This window comes from Bacillus rossius, chromosome 10, assembly GCF_032445375.1.
Source record: "Bacillus rossius redtenbacheri isolate Brsri chromosome 10, Brsri_v3, whole genome shotgun sequence".
Classification (NCBI taxonomy): domain Eukaryota; kingdom Metazoa; phylum Arthropoda; class Insecta; order Phasmatodea; family Bacillidae; genus Bacillus; species Bacillus rossius.
This window is the reverse complement of record NC_086337.1, coordinates 31,062,998-31,085,144: the sequence shown is the minus strand read 5'-3', so window position 1 is coordinate 31,085,144 and position 22,147 is coordinate 31,062,998. Positions and strand designations below refer to the sequence as shown.

The 22,147-nt window shown below is 37.5% G+C and overlaps 3 protein-coding genes across 7 annotated transcripts in view; 1 reads left to right on the top strand and 2 right to left on the bottom strand.

Moving 5' to 3' along the window:
- The window catches only part of LOC134535905 (catenin alpha), a 74,522-nt gene extending 72,777 nt beyond the window's left edge, over positions 1-1,745 (bottom strand). For 2 of the 3 annotated variants that reach the window (XM_063375278.1, XM_063375276.1), the window contains exons 1-2: positions 1,606-1,745; positions 1,365-1,471 (exon numbers count right to left, since the gene is read on the bottom strand). In XM_063375278.1, coding sequence (XP_063231348.1) covers positions 1,365-1,466 — 102 coding nt within the window. In that variant the 5' untranslated portion in view covers positions 1,467-1,471; positions 1,606-1,745. The remainder of the gene's footprint in view (positions 1-1,364; positions 1,472-1,605) is intronic. The other variant, XM_063375277.1, reaches the window with a different exon arrangement.
- A 288-nt stretch (positions 1,746-2,033) lies between these two features.
- LOC134535907 (tyrosyl-DNA phosphodiesterase 2-like) lies at positions 2,034-16,929 on the top strand. Of its 3 annotated transcripts, none has more exons than XM_063375279.1 (7): positions 2,034-2,155; positions 5,724-5,915; positions 7,381-7,472; positions 7,658-7,801; positions 9,948-10,158; positions 11,522-11,692; positions 12,913-16,929. In XM_063375279.1, exons 2-7 carry the CDS (start codon positions 5,778-5,780, stop codon positions 13,201-13,203), a joined length of 1,047 nt encoding a protein of 348 aa, XP_063231349.1. In that variant the 5' UTR covers positions 2,034-2,155; positions 5,724-5,777; the 3' UTR covers positions 13,204-16,929. The 3 variants fall into 3 exon arrangements, with proteins under 3 accessions (XP_063231349.1, XP_063231350.1, XP_063231351.1); XM_063375280.1 differs by having other exon boundaries at positions 2,051-2,137; XM_063375281.1 differs by lacking the exon at positions 2,034-2,155 and adding an exon at positions 2,917-2,950.
- Positions 16,930-17,791: 862 nt separating this feature from the next.
- LOC134536311 (serine proteinase stubble-like) overlaps positions 17,792-22,147 on the bottom strand; it is an 88,517-nt gene continuing 84,161 nt past the window's right edge. Inside the window, exon 12 of the mRNA XM_063376063.1 lies at positions 17,792-19,111. Coding sequence (XP_063232133.1) covers positions 18,953-19,111 — 159 coding nt within the window. The 3' untranslated portion in view covers positions 17,792-18,952. The remainder of the gene's footprint in view (positions 19,112-22,147) is intronic.

Below are 22,147 nucleotides of genomic sequence, written 5' to 3'. Positions count from 1 at the left end.
TTCTTATCTCTGCCGCTTTCAATGAAAAGAGGAAGTTGAGCATCTAATAAAGGTATTTTCGGATTTTTAACATTTTTTTTCGCAAATACCGCTCAACTACATATGATGAAATTTAAAAATTCATATCTCCTAAAGTATTTGGAATTTATTACCTCCGCCGCTTTTAATGAAAAGAGGGAGTTAAAGAGCACAGAATAAAAGTATTTTCAGATTTTTAATTTTTTTTTTCCCGCAAATACCGCCCAACTATATATTTACCATTTCATATAAAACTACAAATCATAAACATTTAAAAGCGATAAAAAAACACTTACCTTTCTTAGCAATGTGGCAATAATAATTTTGTCAAATTTTTTCAAGTAGATTTTAAATTTAAACCAACAACAATTTGCCATTCCTCCTTTTAATTTATTTGATATAGTTAAACACGAACTGTCACTTCCTTGGTCACTAATACAATCATAATCACACATTCTCTCTCTACGCTGTTCCATTATATTGTTACAATATAAATAAACACGATCTTCCTCTTCTCTTGTCACTACTACACTCATTACCCCACATATACAATAATTCCTTATTACTTACTTAATGCTTATTGCATATTTATTTTTTCAATTTATAATGAAATTTATACAAAACCGCTACTATCATTACAAACACACTATCATTGATCTTTATTTCAACAGTGCTATTTTATCTTTCACTGTTGCCAATACTACATACTATATTTTCCTTTGTTCCACCATTCATTTTTATTATCATTGGCCAATTATCATGACATCATTCTTTTCCCCTACTTTTTTTTTTTACATGTAATCAGGGTGTCTACAGTTAGTACTTTCGTACTAGATCTAGTACTTTTATAAGTTTATTAGTGGTCTAGTACATTTACGCTCAGATCTAGTACATGTACTTATTTTCTTTAATATAATATTACAGTAACTCCAATATATTTTATTATTAAGCGTAATTATTTTTAAAAACTATGGAATGTATGTGTGCGTGGTGTGATATTGAAGTTCGAGTACTGCAATGTCATAATAACTTCCTAAATGGTTAAAACCATAACAAATTATAATTTAGTAGTTTTTTTTTTCATATCTAGTACTTTTTTCTCGCCTAAGTTGGTACGAAATATTTTTTTCCTTGTAGACACCCTGCACGTAATAAGCTTCCGCACTTGGCAGGTATCGCTAAATAGAACTGAGCCAACAAATCTCCATGCTATCCTGACCTGACTAACCTTTTTCATTTAATAATACTAGCTCAACAATTTAACTTTCCTTTCAGCTTTCTACAATTTAATTAGAAATATTATTGAAAATAATGATTCCTCCCTAAAAAAAAGTCAAAATATTTACCTGCAGCACCAACGGTTCCAGTGTTTTTTCAACAGACATTGTTCGTATTTCTAAGTTTTTTGGGTCCCATTTCAAAGAAATTGTGCCGAAATGGTCAGCCATGTCTTCTGAAAAGAGCAAAAAAGAGTTTTAAACACAAGTTTAATCTATCTCAACAGGTAAAAAAATAAAAATACGAGACATAAAGAAACTACGTACCTATTAATTTACATACATTAATAATTACAACTACAACACTTACCTATATAAAACTATTTCTCTTACGTATACCTCTTGTGAAACGTTTATTAAAACTTTTTAAAATCGAACACAAACAGAAACGTCAAATTACTGATCACACCTTGATTTTATGATTTTACATAAACAGATGATGAGTACCCCTATGACTCATTCCAGAGATGATCAAATTTTAGTATTCGTGGATTTGACGCAAGAACCATAATAGTTTAGACTTACTCACAATGAAATTTAAAAAAAAAATGGTGGTACAATATTTGTAAGGATAACACATTGGTTTTCATAAATAGATTTAATGCTGTTAAAATACGAAAAGATTTTTTGGAAAACCCATTATTTCTTAATGGAAGAAATTTTTAAGGTGCAAAAAGTGGAGTAAAATCGAACAAACGTAGTTTTTAGAGGTACAAAAGTATCGTTTTTATCTACATATCTTGTTCCCGCGAAAGTGTGGAAAGGACTTTGATTTGTTAAAATCGAGTTTGTTTTCTAAAGTGCCTTGGGTGGGGTTTTCAAATACGTATCATACTTTAATTGTTAGTTTATATTTTTGAGTACGTAATTTTGTATTTTGATTCTCTTAAATATATGTTTATTTAACTTCCTAAAATGATATTTTGCAATATGAAATGTAACGCTAGATAGTAAACACCAACACAGTTTATTTATTTTTTTTATTATTTTGTTCTATAATTCCTGCAGAAAGCCGTACGCCAGCAGTAGTGCACAGGCACGTGGTACTAATGATGGCCAGGAGAGGGAATGGGATGTTAGCTGCGAACGTTTGCGGACGAAAGAGTGGTGGATGAAACAGTGTGAACGGAGGGGAACACCTCAGCAATGGTACTGCGTTAAATGACAACACGAAGGTCGTAATGTTTACGATGAGAAGCAGAATCAGTGGAGTGCAAGTACCGGGTGTTTGCTCCACTGTAGTCAGGCCAATGATTGAGTACACGGCAGAGGTTTGGGACCCATGCCTGGTGACGGAGAAGATATAGCGCAGGGCAGTAAGGGGGCATGTGTTTTGGTGATGGGAAGGGGGAGAGGTGGACTGTGATGATCAGGGAGTTGGGGTGGGGAACATTAGAGTGAAAAAGGAGAGTAAAAGGTGATCAAATGTGGGGGCATTAGGACGCTGGGAGATAGGTTGTGTAGAGTTGGGCACAGATGGGCAGTGTTACATCGGGGGTATCATAAGGTGGTGTGCTGGATCCACGCTGCTCTTTACATTTATGGTCACTGATATAGGAGAAAGCATAAATGGGGACAAAATACCTTTTTTACAGATGAATGTGTGGTATACAAAGAAGCAGAAGAGGTAGGCTTGCAGGAGGATTAGATAAGTTGTAAGTGTGGGTGGTAAAGAATAATTGTTTATTACAGTAAGTCCTCGGTTTACGTCGGGGTTACGTTCCTGAAAACCGTGACGTAAATATAAACGACGCAAAATGAGCCATGTTTCATGCCACCGGCCGGCCACGGCCCAAGGTCGGCCGGAAGCGCTGGCATACAGACGTGACAACGGGCAATTTTATCAGCAAATGACAACCGACAGCGTGGGAAACAAGTCCAACTAGTACTTCTCAGCTTTATAGAATGGTTATTTAACCTGCTGCTTTATTACCTTTATTGATTGAAATATAAAGCAGCGGAGAGCAGGAAGCATCCCTCATGATGTATGATAAGATAAGGCGGTGAACGTGTAGCTTACGCTACATAGCATAAATTAACTACCGAAGGAAACAAAGAATTATAAACAAATTATATACGGTGTTTTGGTTAAAATAAAGATTTACGGTCATTGCAAACGACGTTATTGTGAATTGGCGTCAACTTAAATTGAAACATGAGTACTCAAACATTAGCGACGTTAATCCGAAACGACGTAAATCGGTACGACCTAAATAGAGGACTTACTGTATTTTGTATCACTTATCCAAGCTTATCCTTTGATCCTGATGGTATGATCCTGTATAAATTAATCATGAGGTAAATGATACTTGGTGTTTTAATTTAGTATGTATAAAAATCCTGGACATGTCAATAACTTTCATATCACAATTGTTTTGTGGTATGTCCATGATCTTTTGACATATTAAATTAAAACAGCAAGCATTATGTACCACATGATCAATGTATACAGGAACATGCTTTCAGGATCAAGGGATAACTTGGATACATGATACTGAACTTTTACTGAATAATGGTAAGTAGGCTAAATTGTTGGCAAAACAAGGGTAGTGAGGTGTTCAAAGAAGAAGAAAATGAATGAGAGGATCTACTAGCAGAGGAAGAAGAAATAGGAGAGACTAAAAGCAAAAGTACTGTAACTAATACCTAGGGACAGTTTCTCCTAGGAGTCTGGGGTGAGCGTGGATTGAGGGGTGGGGGGGGGGGGGAAGAGCAAGTTAAGCAGAACTGGCAGGCTTTGGTTCCATTGGGCAGGGTACTGAGGGGAGGAAGTACTGTGCTAACACCACCCAACCCGCCTCGTCCTGGAGAAAGCTGCGGCAGTGTGAAATCCGTAAACAGCGGTGCCCGAGAGAGAACTGGAGGTAGTGCAGCTAGGTGGGTGATGGGGAATTGGGTAAGGAGAAGAGAAAAGGATGAAAAGGAAGATCATATCACCAACCCAACAGCAGGGCCAATTGAATAAAATAGAGTGCCCCTATCTGGAAAAATATATTCTTATTCGAAAATATCTACTCCTTTCTGTTAAATTTCACATTTCTGTAACGTCCTGAAATATCAGTCCAAAATTAAAATGAAGTATCAGAGAAGTATGTGAGAACACTGTTATATAACACACATTTCACTCTCTCACACCAACAAATTAAGACCAGACTGAATGTAAACAAGTGTGAGAGTTTTGAGATCATACTCTGGCTAATGTAGGACACGAGTTGAAACGGAAGACAAATCTTTAAAAACAATATCTTGAAAATATTCTCGAACATGCCAGTATTTTCATTATTTTGTACACAATAAAATTCTGTAGTAGGTAGGATAGCCAAAATCTAGTTTCTTAGCATTCTTATTACAAATGCAATTTTTTTTTTTTACAATATAGTGGTTTTTCTTTGTAAAATTGAAACCATCCATGCATCAGTTGACCTGTCCCAAACCACCTTGACTTAGTATTTATCTGAGAGTCAATAGAGAACCAGAATTAACCTATGATTAACATTTGTTCATCCATTTTTAAATTTCACTATTTATAAAACTTTTTTTTACATTACTGATTTTGGAATTTGGAGTGTTGTATTTGTAGGTTATAAGCCGGTGATGAGGTTGTAAATAATGAACAAAAAATATTTCTTTCCTCCTCAGTCCTTGTAGAGATTCACAGCTTTTTGCTGTCCATTTGGCTGGATAGATTCTGAACTTCCAGTGATATATTTTAAGGGGCCACCAAACTTGGTGAGAAGCTTTAGAAAAAACTGACATAATTGAATAATTTGGCAAGGTGTATAAGTAGTAATTGTTCTCTTTTTTATTGCTATAAAAGTGTCATTAGGAACTATTTATATATGTAATTGGTTTAGATCTAGTTTCCTCTATACTATGTGTATTTTCATTGTTCTTGTTATCCATATAAGGGGCTGCCTAGTCAGGAGGGTATTAGTGTTAGTGAGGCGGGATGATAAGTGCGACACTCGCTGGTGCTTCTAGCGTGGTATCGCCTCCTAAGTGCAAGGTGGAGCGCAGTCTTGTTGTGTTTAGGGCAACTTTGAGATTTTAGCTGCAGGTATAACATTGCAGGATGGGTAAATGAAGCCAACGGTTAAATTAAGTCCCTTGAGTGCTTCCAAGATATTTTCAGTGTTTCAGGCCAAAACTTTATCCTGAAAAAAACACGTTTAAGCCATTTTCACTCTTATAAAAATACATTTTAAAAACAAAATACGGAAACATAACTACTGATCCACTCTCAGCGTATTATTAAAGGCTTTTTGTAAATGGACACCACTCAAATATCTTGAGCAGTTATCAAATTGCGAAGTTTTTTTCTGGAGCTCTGCACTACCATTTGTGTACACAGTGTGTAGGCAGTGCCCTTAATGTTCTATGAAGCAGACGGTTGAAGCACGTTGGTTTGATTCAAGCTCTGTTTTGCAGTGTTGGCGATCCAGTGGAAAAGTAAAATAAAATTGTGACTCCTTTCTCTGCACAATGAGTCAGTCGGAGGAGGAGCAGAACATCCCGGACCGTGACACGTGCCAGAAGCTCACGGAGCAGTTTGCCGAGATCACGGGCACGGATGTAGCGTGCGCGCAGTTCTACTTGCAGGACAGGTGTTGGGATCTAGAGGTGCGCCCACACACATGTGTGCAACACAACTGTCATAATAACTACCCCAGTTCGGGAATGCTGACTTCAACAAGTTCTCCCTAAAATCAGATCTTGTTCTGTTTTGAGCAAAAAGCTGTATTTCAAGCTGTGGCCAAATATATAAAAAAATCTATGATGACTGGGTCTGATTGACCGTGATGAAACAAAAGTCTTAATTTTTAAGAGACTCATATGTCACACCTTGAAATATTCATGATCTTAGTGCTTTGTGGAGGAAACAGTGATACGGTCGTCAGACTACTCCCTATCAAGGCCACACATGGTCATGACTCGGATCTAGTTCTCAAAGTCACCTCTTTATGGTTTGGGAATATTATTGGCTTGCAATACAGTCACTAAGTTCTTTGGACCAATTTCTTGGTTAAAAATCCTGTAAACTCTTTTTTCTAACAGTTAAAAAACTATCATTGTATAAAAAGTATCAGTGTATAGAAAACTATCATTCCCACCAACAAAAGGAAAGAAATTGAAAGCAAATAGTTCTAAGGGTGGTTTTGGCCCCTTTGCTCTTCTCTGTCATGAGATGTAAGGAAAGATCTATACACAGTAAAAAAAATTGTGCATGTACTTATTTATGTACATGAGTTAAAAAGTGTTTTTTTCCATGTATCTTCTAGACTGCAGCCTTTAGTTTGAAAAATACATAAAAGATAGCACACCATTCGTAATATTAAATACTAATGCAATCTTGTCATGGGCATGTGTTGAAGTTTGCATTCCCCAACTGGGGTAGTTATTATGTCAGTTATAGTCACCTGTATGATGAAATAATCAGTTATTTCCTCTCTGCATTCAAAGACTGGAGTCTGTAAGTAAATATCAGATTGTGACAAGGTATAAAAGCAATCTTTGCCAATAATTTGCATGAATGGTAGAAAATAGAAATAACAGTGAAACTTTGATTAACCACCACCGTCCGGACGAGGGCTGTGACAAATTACTGAATAGATTAACAGAAATCTCTTAAAACATATGTGTAGTAACATGATTTCACTGCAGGCTTGGAGTGAAATGAAAATAAAATCCTTTAAAAGTAAATAATGCAGATATATTGTACACTGTATTTCATTTTACAAAATGAATCTTCTAAACTTTAATTCATTTGAGAGTTCTAATGTAGAGAAATGACTGTATACTTACGTATTGCCATAAACCGTTGTTATTTTATACAGTATGTTGTAAAAGTAATCTGTATAATTATTTTGAAAATGTCTGTTTGTTGATACTCGCACAAATTTTTAGACTTGGACAGATAACTGAAACTGATGGTTAAACGAGTGATGGTTATTCAAAGTTTTACTATATGGCAGATAAATTAAAAAAAAAAATATTATATGCTGTTTTACAGTATCGATTTAATCTTTAACTTGAATATTTAAGCTTGAAGTGATAAAAAAAATATATCTGATGCTTTATGTTTCAGCGATCAGTGAATGCATTCTTTGAAGCATCGCAGAAAGGCGGGGTTAGCGTTCTTAATGACTGTGATGCTCCTGGTATTGTCGTCAACGTTGAGTGAGTAGTGTGCATACTAGATCACTGAATCAATTTTAGTCACTGTGTTATGGAATGTTTCAGTAACGGTTGAGGGCATTTAATTAATTTTGAGTGAAAGAAATGAATGCAAAGATTATGTTGATAGTGCTGTATTTTGTTACTTGGCCTGTTTTGTTTTTGTGATGCTCAGTTTTTGTTATCAGCAAAAAAATGGCAAAGAAACTGGAGCAGAGCCAACCCACCATCATTCCGCCATCAAAATTCAGCATCATCAGTTGGAATCTAGATGGCTTGGAGGAGCGAAATCTGAAGAAGAGAACCAAAGCAGTGTGCAAGATTATAACCATGTGAGTTAAGGGTTGCCTCTTCAGCTGCTGTAATTGTAATGTGTTGAGGGCTGCGCGCACGTTCCCGGTAATTTTAAGATGTTAAGCATGGGCGCCACCACGTGTAAGGGCACGTGGACCCGGCGGAGTCTCTCTCTCAGGGCGTGACGTAGCCCAAGTGGGGACGAGTTACCAGCCCTTTCTACCCTATCTATCCAGACCTAGCCCGCTCTAGGCGTCGGGCACGCCACACTCCTAGGCTGAGTAGGCTCACTCACCACGTGGTTAAATAAAATACTCAGTTTTTATTTTATTCCCAGATTTAATTCCACTAACACGCTTCCCTCCACGCACGTTACACTTTACACGGTTAAAAAGCCTGAGGCACGAATCGACTTAAGTGAAGGCATGGTCCACACACGTGGCCATGCTATAAAGTATGCTTATTACACGATGGTTAAAAACTCGACTGAGACAATTAATTATTAATGCAGCCCGCCGACCGAGAGCTGCCCCGAGGAATAACGAACGAAAAAAGATTTAAGAATAATTAAAGCTACAGAATTACTTGAACAGTGGTTCACAACGGTTGAGGTCCCCGGGGTGCTGGCGCGTCTGCTCTCGGTCAGTGATGAAGATGGACTGAGGCGAGAGCTCTGCTCGTCTCGACTAACATGGCGCCTCCGCGCCAACACAATTACCGTTATTACATTCTGTGATTCCGTGCCCCGGCGAAAGTTAAGTAAATTACAGATTAACATTAAAAAATATATAAAAATTACTGGCAATTTAAAGTTCGTTAATATTTACTTAGTTAATGATAATTTATATAAAAACATTCCTACTCTCGTCCAAGTCCGTGCCTATTCGGGTCCGCCTGGGCAACGTCTGTGGTTCTTTCAAGTAACATATTTAAATGAAAGAATACACAAGTAAACTGCACAAACACTGGGGCAAAGATGAATGAAAACAAAAGGTTTACAATTAACATTAAACTTAGCAAATTAGGGGGTCGCCGCACTGCTTCTAAGCGCCCTCTTGCCGGGCTAGACACACACGCACACACGCACGCACGAGCGGGAGGTTTGAATAGAGATGGTGGTTGGGCGGTGTCATATCGGGCTCAAAGGGGCCGCAGGCCCGGACGACGTCAGTGTATAATTCATTTAGGTATAATTCCTTAGTGTAAACATTTAGCTGCAGTATGTAATGTGGTTTGTATTTTGTATTTAGCGATGGTTGAATCAGATAAATACAGATACCGATCCTATTACCGATACATTTCTTCAACCAATAAAATACGGTACCAATTCAATACTTTTGTATCTAAATAATCACTGTGAACGTCTCCAGTAACTCAATATTTGTAAGTAATAAAGGCAGTACCTTACTAACAATCTATTAAAATTATTTTTTCTAGATGAATAAAAAGTATTTTGTCACATAAAATTTACACGTTTATGCCTTTGAATAATTATTTAACACATTATTCAAGTATTTTCTTATATTTCAGAAAAATTTGGTTTATAAGATGCATATATAATTATAACAGTTAAATAGAAAAAAAAGGGCTGGATAAAATTGTCTTTTCTAAGTATCAGTTGGAAAGGGTAACAAAAAAATATTGGGAATATCGACCAATACCGATACTAAAACAAATTTATCGGTACATCACTATTTGTAATTACTGAAATTAGACCATGTTATTTCCTTCAATTTCATTGTTATTTTGTTTTTATCGCTATTCACCACATAATCTTGCCACTGGTCATCAATTTTCCTGGCCTCAGTGACATGCGGGCTGAACCAGATGCAGTGATGTGTTTTATCAAGTTGTAGTCATTTGTTTATTGCTTACTGTTGCCAAAAGAAAACGTTCTAGTCTTGAGTGACCTGAAAGTGATTCGCTCGTTCAGTTTTTTGTTAGTTTGTGGTTGGTGTTGGTAGGTCGTGTCCAAACAATCATGGCCCAATTGAAGATGTCGCTGATACAAACAAGTATTTGAAGTCTTGCTTGTCGTTAAATGAACCCGCGAAATATCAGCGTCCCTGCATCATAACAACAATTTTGCAGCCTTATTCAACTAGATTGCTTCTGCACTTGTACACTCCTGCTTGTAACCGAAGCCGTGGTTCTTTAGCACTGACCCGGCGCCTCTGATTCCAGGCAGAAACCAGACGTGATCTTCTTCCAGGAAGTGATCCCGGAAACGTTCACCTATTTGGAGGACAGGCTGCCGGAGTACATGTGCATAGCTGGCAACACAGAGGGCTACTTCAGCGCCACGCTGTTGCGTCGCTTCACCATCTACTTTGACGGGCACGAAATTGTGACCTACCCTGGTTCCCTAATGATGAGGAACCTTCTGTCCGTTGAGGTGCGTGACTGAACTTTTGTCTTTAACTTACAAGCTCAGTGGATTGTTGATTTTTATGTAGGTTATTCTAGGCTTCTGGGAATCATGTTTATTTCATTCTAATTGAATTTTGAATCTGATATGAATTTATGAATGTCGTACATTTTTCAAATCAAATTTAACAAAATACAGTAAAGTTAAAATGGTAGAAACATGTATAGAATCATAAAGGTTGATTTACACACACCTGTGACGTAACCGGCTCGTGATTTCACCGGCCGTGATCTCACAATGATGTCCATTCAAACTTGAACATAGCGTGATTGGCATCATTCAGTGTTTTCTAATTTCTATAGCCATAATTACCACGGAAAATGGCAAAATTCTCAGAAGCTGATTTATGGATGATTGCTCTTGTTTTGGATGAAAAGGAAGAGCAACAAGTGAGAAAACGGAAGTGGGTTCATCTGGCCTGGAAAAAGAGAATAACAGAAGGGGAATTACAAATAAAAATTTTCTATTTCTTAGTGGCTCTTGTGGACGCTCATTGTAACTTTATTGCATTTGATGTAGGGGTGTGAAATGCAATAAATTAAAAAGTGTGGCAAAGCAGTTTCTGAAACAAGTAAATATTAAATTTAAAAATTATTCTATTATTCCAACTAATTATATATATAAAAATAAAGTATTTATAAAATAATTTTTAGTGAAAATTATATTATTAAATGCATATAAAAAGTATGTATGTACTATTTAGAAAACAAATCCAAATTTCTTAATGAATCTTAGCTTCATTTGTGTTACACTCTTTTCAATTAAATTTATTTGTGGATAAGTCCCACGTGCTATATCTCTTTGGTAATCTATATAAATAAATGTTCGTTTAAAATCTTAAATCTCAGAAAATTCTTCACAGATTGCTTTGACATTTTAACCCAACGTTGCATTAAAATACGTGCGTGTTTTTATATACCTGTTTCACATCTGTGACATAAAAAGATAGATAAAAACAGATAGGTAAAACATAGATTTTTTAAGTTTTCATTGTTATAGTTTGATATATCAATATATATAGATATAGGTGTATAGAGTAGAGAGATAGAGGGAGATGAGGGACATTATATATATACATATAGAGAGGGAGAGAGTTTGTTATATATGTAGATAGAGAGAGATATACAGAATTAGAGAAAGGTAGAGAGATGCTTTGTATATGTGTACCTACTTCAAACAAATAACAAAAAAAAAAATTAATTGAGGCATTGCAACACATGCTAGTAAATAATAAAAAATTATTTGATTTTATGAGAATTGAGTATTTTCGAATACTCTCAGACTGTGCTGTGTTGTTGTTGTACAGTTGTGTTTGGTGTGCGTGTTGCAGGCCCACATTGGCTCGTTGAAGCTGAAGCTGCTGAACACTCACCTCGAGAGCACGGCGGAGCATGCGGCAGAGCGGGTCAGGCAGCTCAAGACTGGCTTCAAGATGGTCCAGGAGTTTCCCGAGAACTACACTGTCGTATACGGGGGTGATTTGAACATGAGGGACAAAGAGGTGAAAAATAACAACAATAATGATGATCTCTTTAAAGTAATTATAATGATGTCCGGTTCGTGTAATTTACACAGTGAAACACATTGCCACTGGTGATTCCCTGTACAAAATTAAACAAGAAATGCACATAACCGTATTTACCTGAAAATTATTCGACCCTAAATATAATGCGACCCAAACTTTTTAATGTGAGTTTATGAGAAATACTTTATGGATTGGAAATCACAGGTCAAGTACATAGCACTTGAAAATTATTTAAATTGTCAAATTGATTCCATCTTTATTAGACCCTTTCTAGTAACATTTTCATCAGTGGTGTGGTTTACATGGCCTCTTTTGAAACACCAAGCCACAGTTAGAAAAAAAACTGTGTTTTATGACAGTAGTTCAAAAGTGCAAGCTCTTCACAAAAAGCAAAGATTGTTGTGATATTCGGGGTTTGGGGGTCATCTGCGTTGGACTGAGGGGGAGGGGGGGTAATTGCCTTCGCCAACAGCCAGAGTGAAGAGAAGCAGAAAGAATTCAGTGACAAACACCATTTACACCCTCTCCTTCATCCTGCATCTCTCATCTGTCATGTCTGTGCAGAGGTTCAGGAAGCAGTGCATGTAATTTTTTTAACTAAGGGGAGGTTTTCAGGAGGCGGTAATTAACAGCGGTCTAAAGGGGCATAAGTGACACATTAAAGAGGCAGAGCCGGTAGTTTTCCAACTAAGCTGTTCCCAAAGTCATGATACAAGTTTGCGATTATAATGCGACCGTCACCATTAATTTCCACAATTTTTGTTTAAAATAAAGTTCATTTAGACTAAAGGATTCATGAAAAGTGCATCTTATAATAGATTTTAATCAATTTATTGACCTTCGAATAGTTACAAGAATCTTTACCGAATCGCTGATGGAGCCGTTTGTGAAAGGACAAGTCACTTTAACATGTATACTCCTTTAATGTATCCCTGTGGCCTTTCAGGGGTTTGGGGTGCTATATTTTTATTAAATATGGTAATAAATATGAGAATGAACTTCTTGCCACTGGGTCCTTGGTGACGCATATTGCTCGTTAGGCGAGAGTCGTGGGTTCATAGCCCACTAAAATCAACCTTGGAAGTCCCGTACGACGTGAAACCCTGATAAACGAACATCTCGCTGCTGGGTTATGTAACTGAGGCGTGTCACGAAGCAGGAACGGCCTGGTGCTCACCGCGGGACTGCCCCTGCAGGTGGAGCTGGCTGGGGGCATCCCCCCGGGAATGGTGGACCTGTGGGCGGCGTGCGGGGCGCGCCAGACCTGCCAGTACACGTGGGACATGGTGCGAAACTCCAACAAGGAGATCGCCAGTAGGTTCAAGCCCCGCTGCCGGTTCGACCGGCTCTACCTGAGGCACGCCCACCCCCGCCGGGTGGTCCCCGCCCACTTCGGGCTGGTGGGGATCGAGAAGGTGGCCGGCACCCAGTCCTTCCCGAGCGACCACTGGGGCATACAAGCGTTCTTCGACATCAGCGACCAGTGATCCGCGCCGCGCCGACGCCTTCCGGAAAAGACTGATGCGCTGTTATACATCTATGTTACAGTTTCATTTTGTTACATGTTTAAGGGTGGGCACATTCAGCTATCAAATTAACTAGTATCCAAGATGTTTTCCATTGTAACACACACATTTCATTTAGTACTTCAATCATAGAACCATTATTTCTTGTGAGAAAAGTGAATGTCTGTATGTGTTGAGGCAGGGTGTCCACAGTTAGTACTTTCGTACTAGATCTAGTACTTTTATAATTTTTTTTAATGGTCTAGTAATTTTACGCTCAGATCTAGTACTTTTTTCTTTAATACATATAATAATATTATAGTAACTCCAATCTGTTTAATTATTAGGCATAATTATTTTATAAAAACTATGGAATGTATGTGTGTGTGGTGTGACGTTTAAGTTCAAGCATTGCAGTGTCATAATAACTTCCTAAATTGTTAAAACCATAACTAATTATAATTTAGTACTTTTTTTTCAAATCTAGTACTTTTTTCTCGCCTAAGTTGGTACGAAATATTTTTTCCTTGTGGACACCCTGTGTTGAGAAGATAGTTTTCTCAGATGGTTCTGTAACCCCCACAGCAGATTTTATTGGCAGACCATACATTTATCTGTGTGGTGGCTTAAACCTCAAACGAGGGTAAGTTGTACCATTTAACTACATACCGTATTTACCCATGTACCACCCGCCCCCATGTATGACCCGCACCCCAAATTTTCAACATACTCTCTGGAAAAAAAATTTTTTCACTGTAATGTCTATTTACATTTGCCTGCATAAATAGGGAAAAAGAGTCTGTCATTGTAACAACAAAGAAAACTCTTTATAACTGCAGCACAGAATTTTACTAACACAAATGCATGAAATATTAAGGAAAAAAACCCAGTAATATTCATTGTCAAAATATTAGATCAATTTTGCTAAACAACAGACGTAAATTAGGTGAAATAAATTTTAAAATGTTTGTATGCAATAACCACAATCGTCAACTGTTCAGTCCGTTGCAACATCCTGCAAATAAAAATAAAGATCGTAGTGCCAAATAATTAAAAATAATGAGTGATGCCATAAAACCATTTTATTCAACGTAAAAAAACCCGTAGCAAAAACGTGAGTTGTATTGATACGCATAAAATGGCGCGGGTTGCCAGTTATAGTTAACTCGGTTGTAAACAGAGCGCGCGCGTAGCAAGAAGTTTGCGAGCTATCGCTATCGATCTTCGACTACGTGCGCGCGCTCTATACCGAATGATGCCAACTGGCGCTGTTTACGTTTTATAGGTGGATTACAGCGACTCCCGACACGTTACGGATAAAGTTTAATACTTTTAAAAACGTCTTGAAAACACATCAGAATACGTTGTATTACGATTATTTAAATTAGAAAGCGTTAATCTCAGAATAAACCGCGTAAATTGCGGGAAGCAGTTTATACGCGCGTTGTAAACAACTGCAATTTATTGCATTGCATCATATGAGGTTAAAACGGGACCGAAATAAAATGGTGCAAATATCGGGAAAAAGTAAATAACGGTAACGTAAATAAGGGGTTTCGCTGTATTTTCATTGTAATAAATGCGTCCAGCATTCGGTAATGTACTATAAATCCAATTTTTTCAGTCTTCATTGTTGTCCAAAACCTCAAATTTCGTGTATGACCCGCACCCCGACTTTTGAATGTTGTTTTTCAGAAAAAATGTGCGGGTGGTACATGGGTAAATACGGTATTTGACATGTTAAGTGCCCGATGTTTACTTCCGCTATGGTTCACTTGTTATTGTTTGTACTATATCTTAGTGTAATTGTTTAATAGCCAATTTATATTTTTTGTAAAAATCTGTGAATTACTGTTACTAAATGTGTTTTTTTTCTCTCTTTATTTTTGATAAGTTTGCAGTCTGTAAATTTTCTTTTAAAAATATGTTTTTAAACGTTATTTCCTTTATCTGATCGTCTTGTGTCGCCGCGGTGTACCGCTTATAAAAATGTAGCCAGCGCATCATTCATGTTTGGTTATGTGGCTTCCCGTATAGAGCGCGCGCATGTAGTTGAATATCGATATCTCGCCGATTGGATGCAACGCGCGCGCTCTCTGTCAGGTGCCGAGTTAACTACATTTGATAGCCCGCATTCTTTCATGGCAAGTGTGTACTACAACACGTTAGTTCACGTCAGATTCAAGTGGCTTGCGTTCGCGTTAGAGTTTTTGTTTTTCTATTTAAAGTTGAAGAAAGGTTTTTGTTTAATGAATTATTAATATAGATTGTTTGGCATGCTCTTGCATACTCCACCTTTTTTTAAATAAACGTACTTTCTGTGAACAGGTTTTGTTTTTATGATTAACTTTACGTAACAAAATTTTTTTTTTCCCCGCAATCGTCGCACCCCTACTTTTCAAACTTGATTTTATATTTAAATGTGTGACGATTATGTCAGAAAACACGGTAGTGTCTTGATTAAATGGTATTCAGTACCTGATTGGAAAATAAATTATTTTGATTAACATACACTCTTATAAAAAATTAAATGCATATTCAATTAGCGCTGTTTTGAATAGCGCTCTTTTTTCCTGGAACAAATCAGCATTTTACTTTGAGGGGCAGTTTTATATGTATACTTTGACTAATTGTTTTCTTTTTACATTATATTACCATGTCCGATAAAAAAACAGTTTTGGTTGGTAGACATTCCTGTCACATGTTGATTATATATGTATATATATAAACTTAATACTATAATGTGTGATAAAAAGGCATTTAATTGTATTGTTTTTTATTTTAGACACATCAGAACCAATTTTATTTTCTTCTCAAGTGTTCCACATAAGTATACCTACAGTTTAATGTGTCTCATTTGAACCTTTTTATTTAAAAATTGCAAGTTTTTATTACAATTTTTGCTAGTCCTTTGAATTTGTTATTAAAGTAATTTAAAAAAAAGTTAATAGGTGTAGTGAAAACTTTATTCCGATGGTTCCTTGTAAACTGTAGTGAATGTCTGTTAAAACATGCTAAATTTCTGCAGCATTAATATGTTTTTTTCTTTGCATACAGGAGGAAAATGTTGACTAACAGGTATGAGAAGAATTGATCTCTCTAGCCAAAAACTTGTCCAAACACATGGTCTTTCCTAACCTTATATTTGTTTTCCCTTATCTTTGGTTAGACGTTTCTATTCCTGGCGACATAAAGTAAGGACTGTTTACATGGTTGTTTCCATTTCAATCTGCTAGCATTCTGGAAACTGGGGTTTGAATTTCTTACAGAAATAATCCAAAAATATGAAGGATTTTGGTATTTTTTTCCTCAATCTCTTTGTCTGCTTATATTTAGTACAGTGAATTTAAGTGTAAAAGATAGAGGGGAAAAAAAGATCATCATTTTTGAGCTGTGTGTATGGCTCAAGAAACAGCAGAAGAAAATAGTACTGTAAAGAGGCTCATACAACTGATTCACCGTAGTGTTGAACAAAATGTTAATAGAACCAGGATGAGACACCAAGACATAACAGTAAGATGCATATGGGTAGCATTCACAACTAAATACTTTACTGAATGCACGCAAGGAAGAAAGTTGTAAACAAAACAAAATTACATTAAAAAATTGTTTTCAGTATTTGTTTTGTTAGGTGTATATGTAAAAATGAATGATGAAATAATAAATGCAGCATTAAGTAAAACTAAAAATAATTGTTTTTGTTGTCCAATCTATGAAACATATCACTTTATTACGCTCTTCCAATCATAACCGGGTGATCTGATTAGCTGGGCAGGAAGTCATTTGGAAAGAGGCTGTAAATATTTGTGTCTGTGCCCGCTACATTCCTGGACAGTGAATTGTGATTTGCAAGCATCTAATGACTGTATAATTAAATTGTTATAAATGATATAGGACGAGGACCCAAAATACTATTTCAATGTTTGATATACGTGAAAAATCCCTGTTTTTCAGGTGTACCCACTCCAGAAAATGATGTTGAAGGGTGGGCACTGCAGTTTTGCTAAGATTAGTAAGAATCAAGTAATGCTTTTTGAAGAGGCAATTAGTTTGCAATAATGGATGACCTACCACACCCCTATACAATTTTTTTTTCTTTTAAATTTGAAATTAAATTTTTGAATCAGGATACAGTACTTTTTATCATTTATAATTGTATTGTTATTTTGGGTGTTTTTGTAAGCAGCATTAAAAAATATTTGGGTAAATAAAGTCCATATAATTTTCTTGTAATAGTTCAATTCATTTTTACTGCATAGTTTATTTAGCACATCATTATTCTTAGTTGTGATTTTTTTGATTCACACAAGTTCATCTTACTTTCAAAAAATGTTGAGTAGCAGTCGTTTTTCAAGATATGAGAAAATTACCAAAAAAATTTCCCACAATTTATAGAGCTTGAATTTTTTTCATGAAAAAAAAATCAGAAGACTGGAATTCATTTTCTACTTTTTTTGTTGTGAAATTACATCATTCGCTTGTTAATAAATACATTTTCAAACTATTCATGCAAGACATATAGTTATTTTCCTTGTGGATGGAATGAAGGATCTCGAAATAAATAATATTCTTTAGACTTAAAAATTACTTTATTTTCTGGTTCTGAAAGTGCATATCACATACTTTATAATCTAGGTATGTACATGTGTGTAAGACTTAAAATGTATTACTATTATATTCATCTCATTTAACATATTTTTCATGAAGAATTGCTTGTGATAAATACTTTCAGACATTATGTAACAGTTCATAATTTGTTACTCTGGTAATCTGATCTCGTCGATTTTACGGCAGATCTTTAGCAACATTGCTAAAGACTTACTGTAGCATCACATCATAAGGAACATGTCAACCATCACAGATGATTTAAAAGAGCATATTTTTTACCCATCGTCACTTTCACTTAGTCACTTTGAATTCATTTTACTGTCGTAAATGATTGCGCCATTAATACATTTGACTTACACTGATATGTTGGGATTTTGTTTTTGTGAATTCCAAATATTTATGATGAAATATATTGAAAATGGAACAGTTAAAGACAGTGGCATCCATTACCAGCTGTTGTAAACACCAAAAATAATCTTACAGTTAGGCAAACAAATAGAACATATACAATACAAAAAAATAATAATAATTTGAATTATTTTACACCTAAGAATCCTTAGGAACTGCAAGGAAACAAAAATAATTATGTGAAATTCAATAACCCAACATAAGAACACAGTGTGCAAACTGTAAGGAAGACGTAGTAGACACACTGTAAAATAAGGCACGGAGCCAAAATACTTTTTCTGCTAGTCTTTCTGTACGATGCACGTGCTTAGTATGATTTTGGTATGCGCAGATGCTGAAGGGCAAGACATCGAAATGGGAAAACATAAAGAATAAAGAGCTACACAACTGCTGTACCTGACAGTTAAAATGATTACTTGCCAGTTTTAAGACATTTATTAAAATACACATTTGGTCTACGCTTTCTTCCCTCTTCGCGTTAGGTTACAACTCGCCTCTCTTACATGACGTAGTGTACCAGCTCACGATTGATGATGATGAGGCAACGATCCGTCGCTTTAAAGAGGTCTCTCATTACTCGAGGAACGGTGCGAAAAGTACGAAGTGTGTTGTTTTTTGGTTGTCTCTATCGGAATATTGCCGGGCGCGCAGCTTCAGTGAAGTTGCTCCTCGATCCCGCCGGGGGTATCTCCAGCGAGGGCCCCCCTGGAGCATGCTACGTCACGTGCTCGAGGATCCAGGGCACGAACTTGGATATGCGCGTGCACACGCCGGGCAGGTTGGCCTCCGCGCAGCCGATCCCCCAGCTGATGATGCCGGCGAGGAAGTACCTGCCGTCCTTGCCGCGCACCTGCAAGGGCCCGCCGGAGTCGCCCTGCGGACACACGCGCACGCGCGCCGGTGTCCGTCAGTGGGCGGACCACACAAGCTCTGCCCCCTTCCGCCGCCACACAGCTTCTAAACTGTGTTGTAATGCAGATCCAACACTAAGATAGCAAGCGAAATATCGCACTTCAGACACTGCAGCTTTGAGAAAATCCTCCCAATTGTGCAGGGTCTGAAATGTTGAAGAAAATTAATTATTTGAATGCTTTTATGACATTATGAAAAGTTATCAAAACTATGGATGTAATTGATTTTATTGTATTAAAGTTAAAAAAAATTACGTATGTACAGTTGCACTCTATATATATATATATATATATATATATATATATATATATATATATATATATACACATATACATACATATATATACACATATACATACATATATATACATACATACACACACACACACACACACACACACACACATCCAAATATATAATACATTAAAAAATTAAGTGACTAAAGAGACAGGTTCAGCCTGAAGTAGATTTTTAATACTACACCCCTCCAGGTTTTTTTTTTTAATCTGAGGGGTTTGGTTATGAGCGTGGCAACGAGTGAGGGTGGATCCAGCATCAAATTTTGTAGATAGGCAAAGGACCTGAGGGTTTTAGGTGGTATTGTGGTATATAACACACTTAACAGTAAAACTGGAGCCCTAAAAAAAAATAGGAACCCCTCAGAAAAGTCACTTCAGCTGATTATTGATGTCATGATCAAAACTAGTGTTTTGTTTATACAAGATTTGTTTTGTATTTTAATATTATAGAAATTTTAAATAATTACATACCATACAGTAACATTAAAAAATTAATAAATTTTTACAAAAGCTCATTTCCAGTCAGGTGATGACTGCAGTAGATAATTTTTTCTGTTATATAGATACTTCTAGTTATAATTTTAATTCTTGGCGGATTATGAGAAGGAAAAATTCAATAGTGGGGGAAGGGGGGGGGGGTGCTCGGTCATCCCGTAAGATTACCACATGTTCCTCCTTGACCTGACATGTAGCTGCTCCATGTTCACTCGCCTTCAACCAAAGCGTCCATGTTCAATTCCCGGCCGTGGTCAAACCGCAGTATGTCTGCGGGTCCCGAAAGGCATGAAGGACACTGAAGGAACTGTGACGAAAGCTACCCGATCAAATTCAAATAGTAAACTTTTCAAACTCATCCATAAAACAAAAAAAATGTCTAAATCCTTCACAGTCGCTGCATCAGGCCTCTGGAAGAGCTCCAACCAGGATGCTAGACACCAACAGTCTGCCAAGATATTAAAAAAAAAAAACTCTTTTTTTTTTTTTAAAAAAAAAGTTGTCTGTAAATTAACGGACACGTGACCAAGGAGCACTTGAATTTGGATTTTGAGATATACGGCGTGCGCGTGCGCGCCGCCAACACACGCTCGCGTGCCTGCTCAACAAACACTCACTCACTCACTCACTCTCTTTCATTCATTTACAATTAATTAAAAACAGAGTATTAAAAATTATTTAGAAAACCATAATGAGTTGATGACATACGTCGTGCCTTCCTCAGTCGCTACGGTCGCTCGCTGTTGCCCGTCGCCGTCCCTTTTGACCGTGTTCACCGGGAGTGAAGGAGTGCGAGTGTCAGTGCGGTGGCCCAGTGTGTGTGTGTGTGTGTGTGTGTGTGTGCAGACAAGTGACAATCGCCCCGTTTACAAGATGCGGCAACTAGGTTTTTTTACTCTACTGCCACGTGACGACACAGGAGTCCGCCTCTCCGGCAACGGAGGGAGGGGAGGGGAAGTGCCGGCTACTGCGCGCCCACCGGCGCTGCAGTCAGTGTGCTTAGTGCGAGACCACGTGGCGGGAGTGCTGGACCGACGACCGGAGCAGCCATGACGACCGCTACATCCACAGAGCTTCGGGCAGCTGACCGTCTGAAGCTGCTGGCTCGCGTCGACTGGGAGAGGCAGCTACAGGGTGAGAGCGGCCTCATCAGCCAAGCCATCCCCTTCCCCCCCGTCACTGAGGCCCAAACCTACCCCTGAGATCGAGCTGAGCTCCAACCCACATCGTCGACCACCGGGGGATATGCGGAACCAGGGGTGCAACAACTAAATTTCCAAAGAGGGGGCAATATACCTTTTTATAAATAATCATCGATCCCCCCCATTGATGCGGGGGGCCCGGGGGTCTTCCCCTGGGAAAATTTGTATTCCAAGGTGGAAAATGGTGCTATTTAAGCAGTTTTATCATCTAAAAATTGAATACACAGCACTTTCTTTGCCCCCGTTTGCCCCCACTTCAAGGTTTCAGAGGGGGGGCAAAATACCCTTGCCCCCCCCCCCCCTCCGTTGTTGCGCCCCTGTGCGGAATCGGTATCATCATGTTGCCGAATTTACAATTTTTTTTCCTGGACCGATAAAGTGTATTTTAGATCTTCAAAAAAGACAATCGAGGGGGAGGGACAGTCTGATATTCAACATAGTTGTTAATGCTTGGCTGGATCCTGATAGGATGAATATCACAAGTTTAAAAATAGTAGGATTTTTTAGGAGACTTTACAAGTTGCAATATGTGCAGATCATGTTTACAGTTATGGAAACGGTACGTAATGTTTACAATATTAAGAATTTTTTTTTTTGTTTTAATCGAGGTATTTTCAATGTTGTTGATAAAAATACGTGGGGGGGGGGGGGGAAGTGGTAGATGTAGAAATTATTAGCCCCCGGATCCCTGTGTTTCTCTCGATAGCCTTGATCTTCAGGCGTATGCCTACTTCTGCTCATATTTTGAGAAATATCTCACCACATACATATTTCGAAAAGTTGTTGTATCGATGCGTAAAAGGCCTAGCGTGTAGCATCACGATGAACGTAACATATTATTATTAGGCCCATTCTACAATGGCATGGAAACGAATACATCTCGTGGAGCAGAGTGTCTACAATAGCACGCAGACGGAGACGGACCAATACGGATTAACTCTGCAACGCTGAGCTCTTCCGTTTACGTTGCTCCGTGCGACCAATAGAAGCCGAGTAGCCTAC

Excerpts from the sequence above, each read along its gene's own strand:
- LOC134535907 (XM_063375279.1), top strand. The coding sequence starts at position 5,778 with ATGAGTCAGTCGGAGGAGGAGCAGAACATCCCGGACCGTGACACGTGC. Across the intron at positions 7,473-7,657 it reads GGTATTGTCGTCAACGTTGA|CAAAAAAATGGCAAAGAAAC; the intron begins GTGAGTAGTGTG and ends TTTTGTTATCAG. Across the intron at positions 11,693-12,912 it reads TGAACATGAGGGACAAAGAG|GTGGAGCTGGCTGGGGGCAT; the intron begins GTGAAAAATAAC and ends CTGCCCCTGCAG.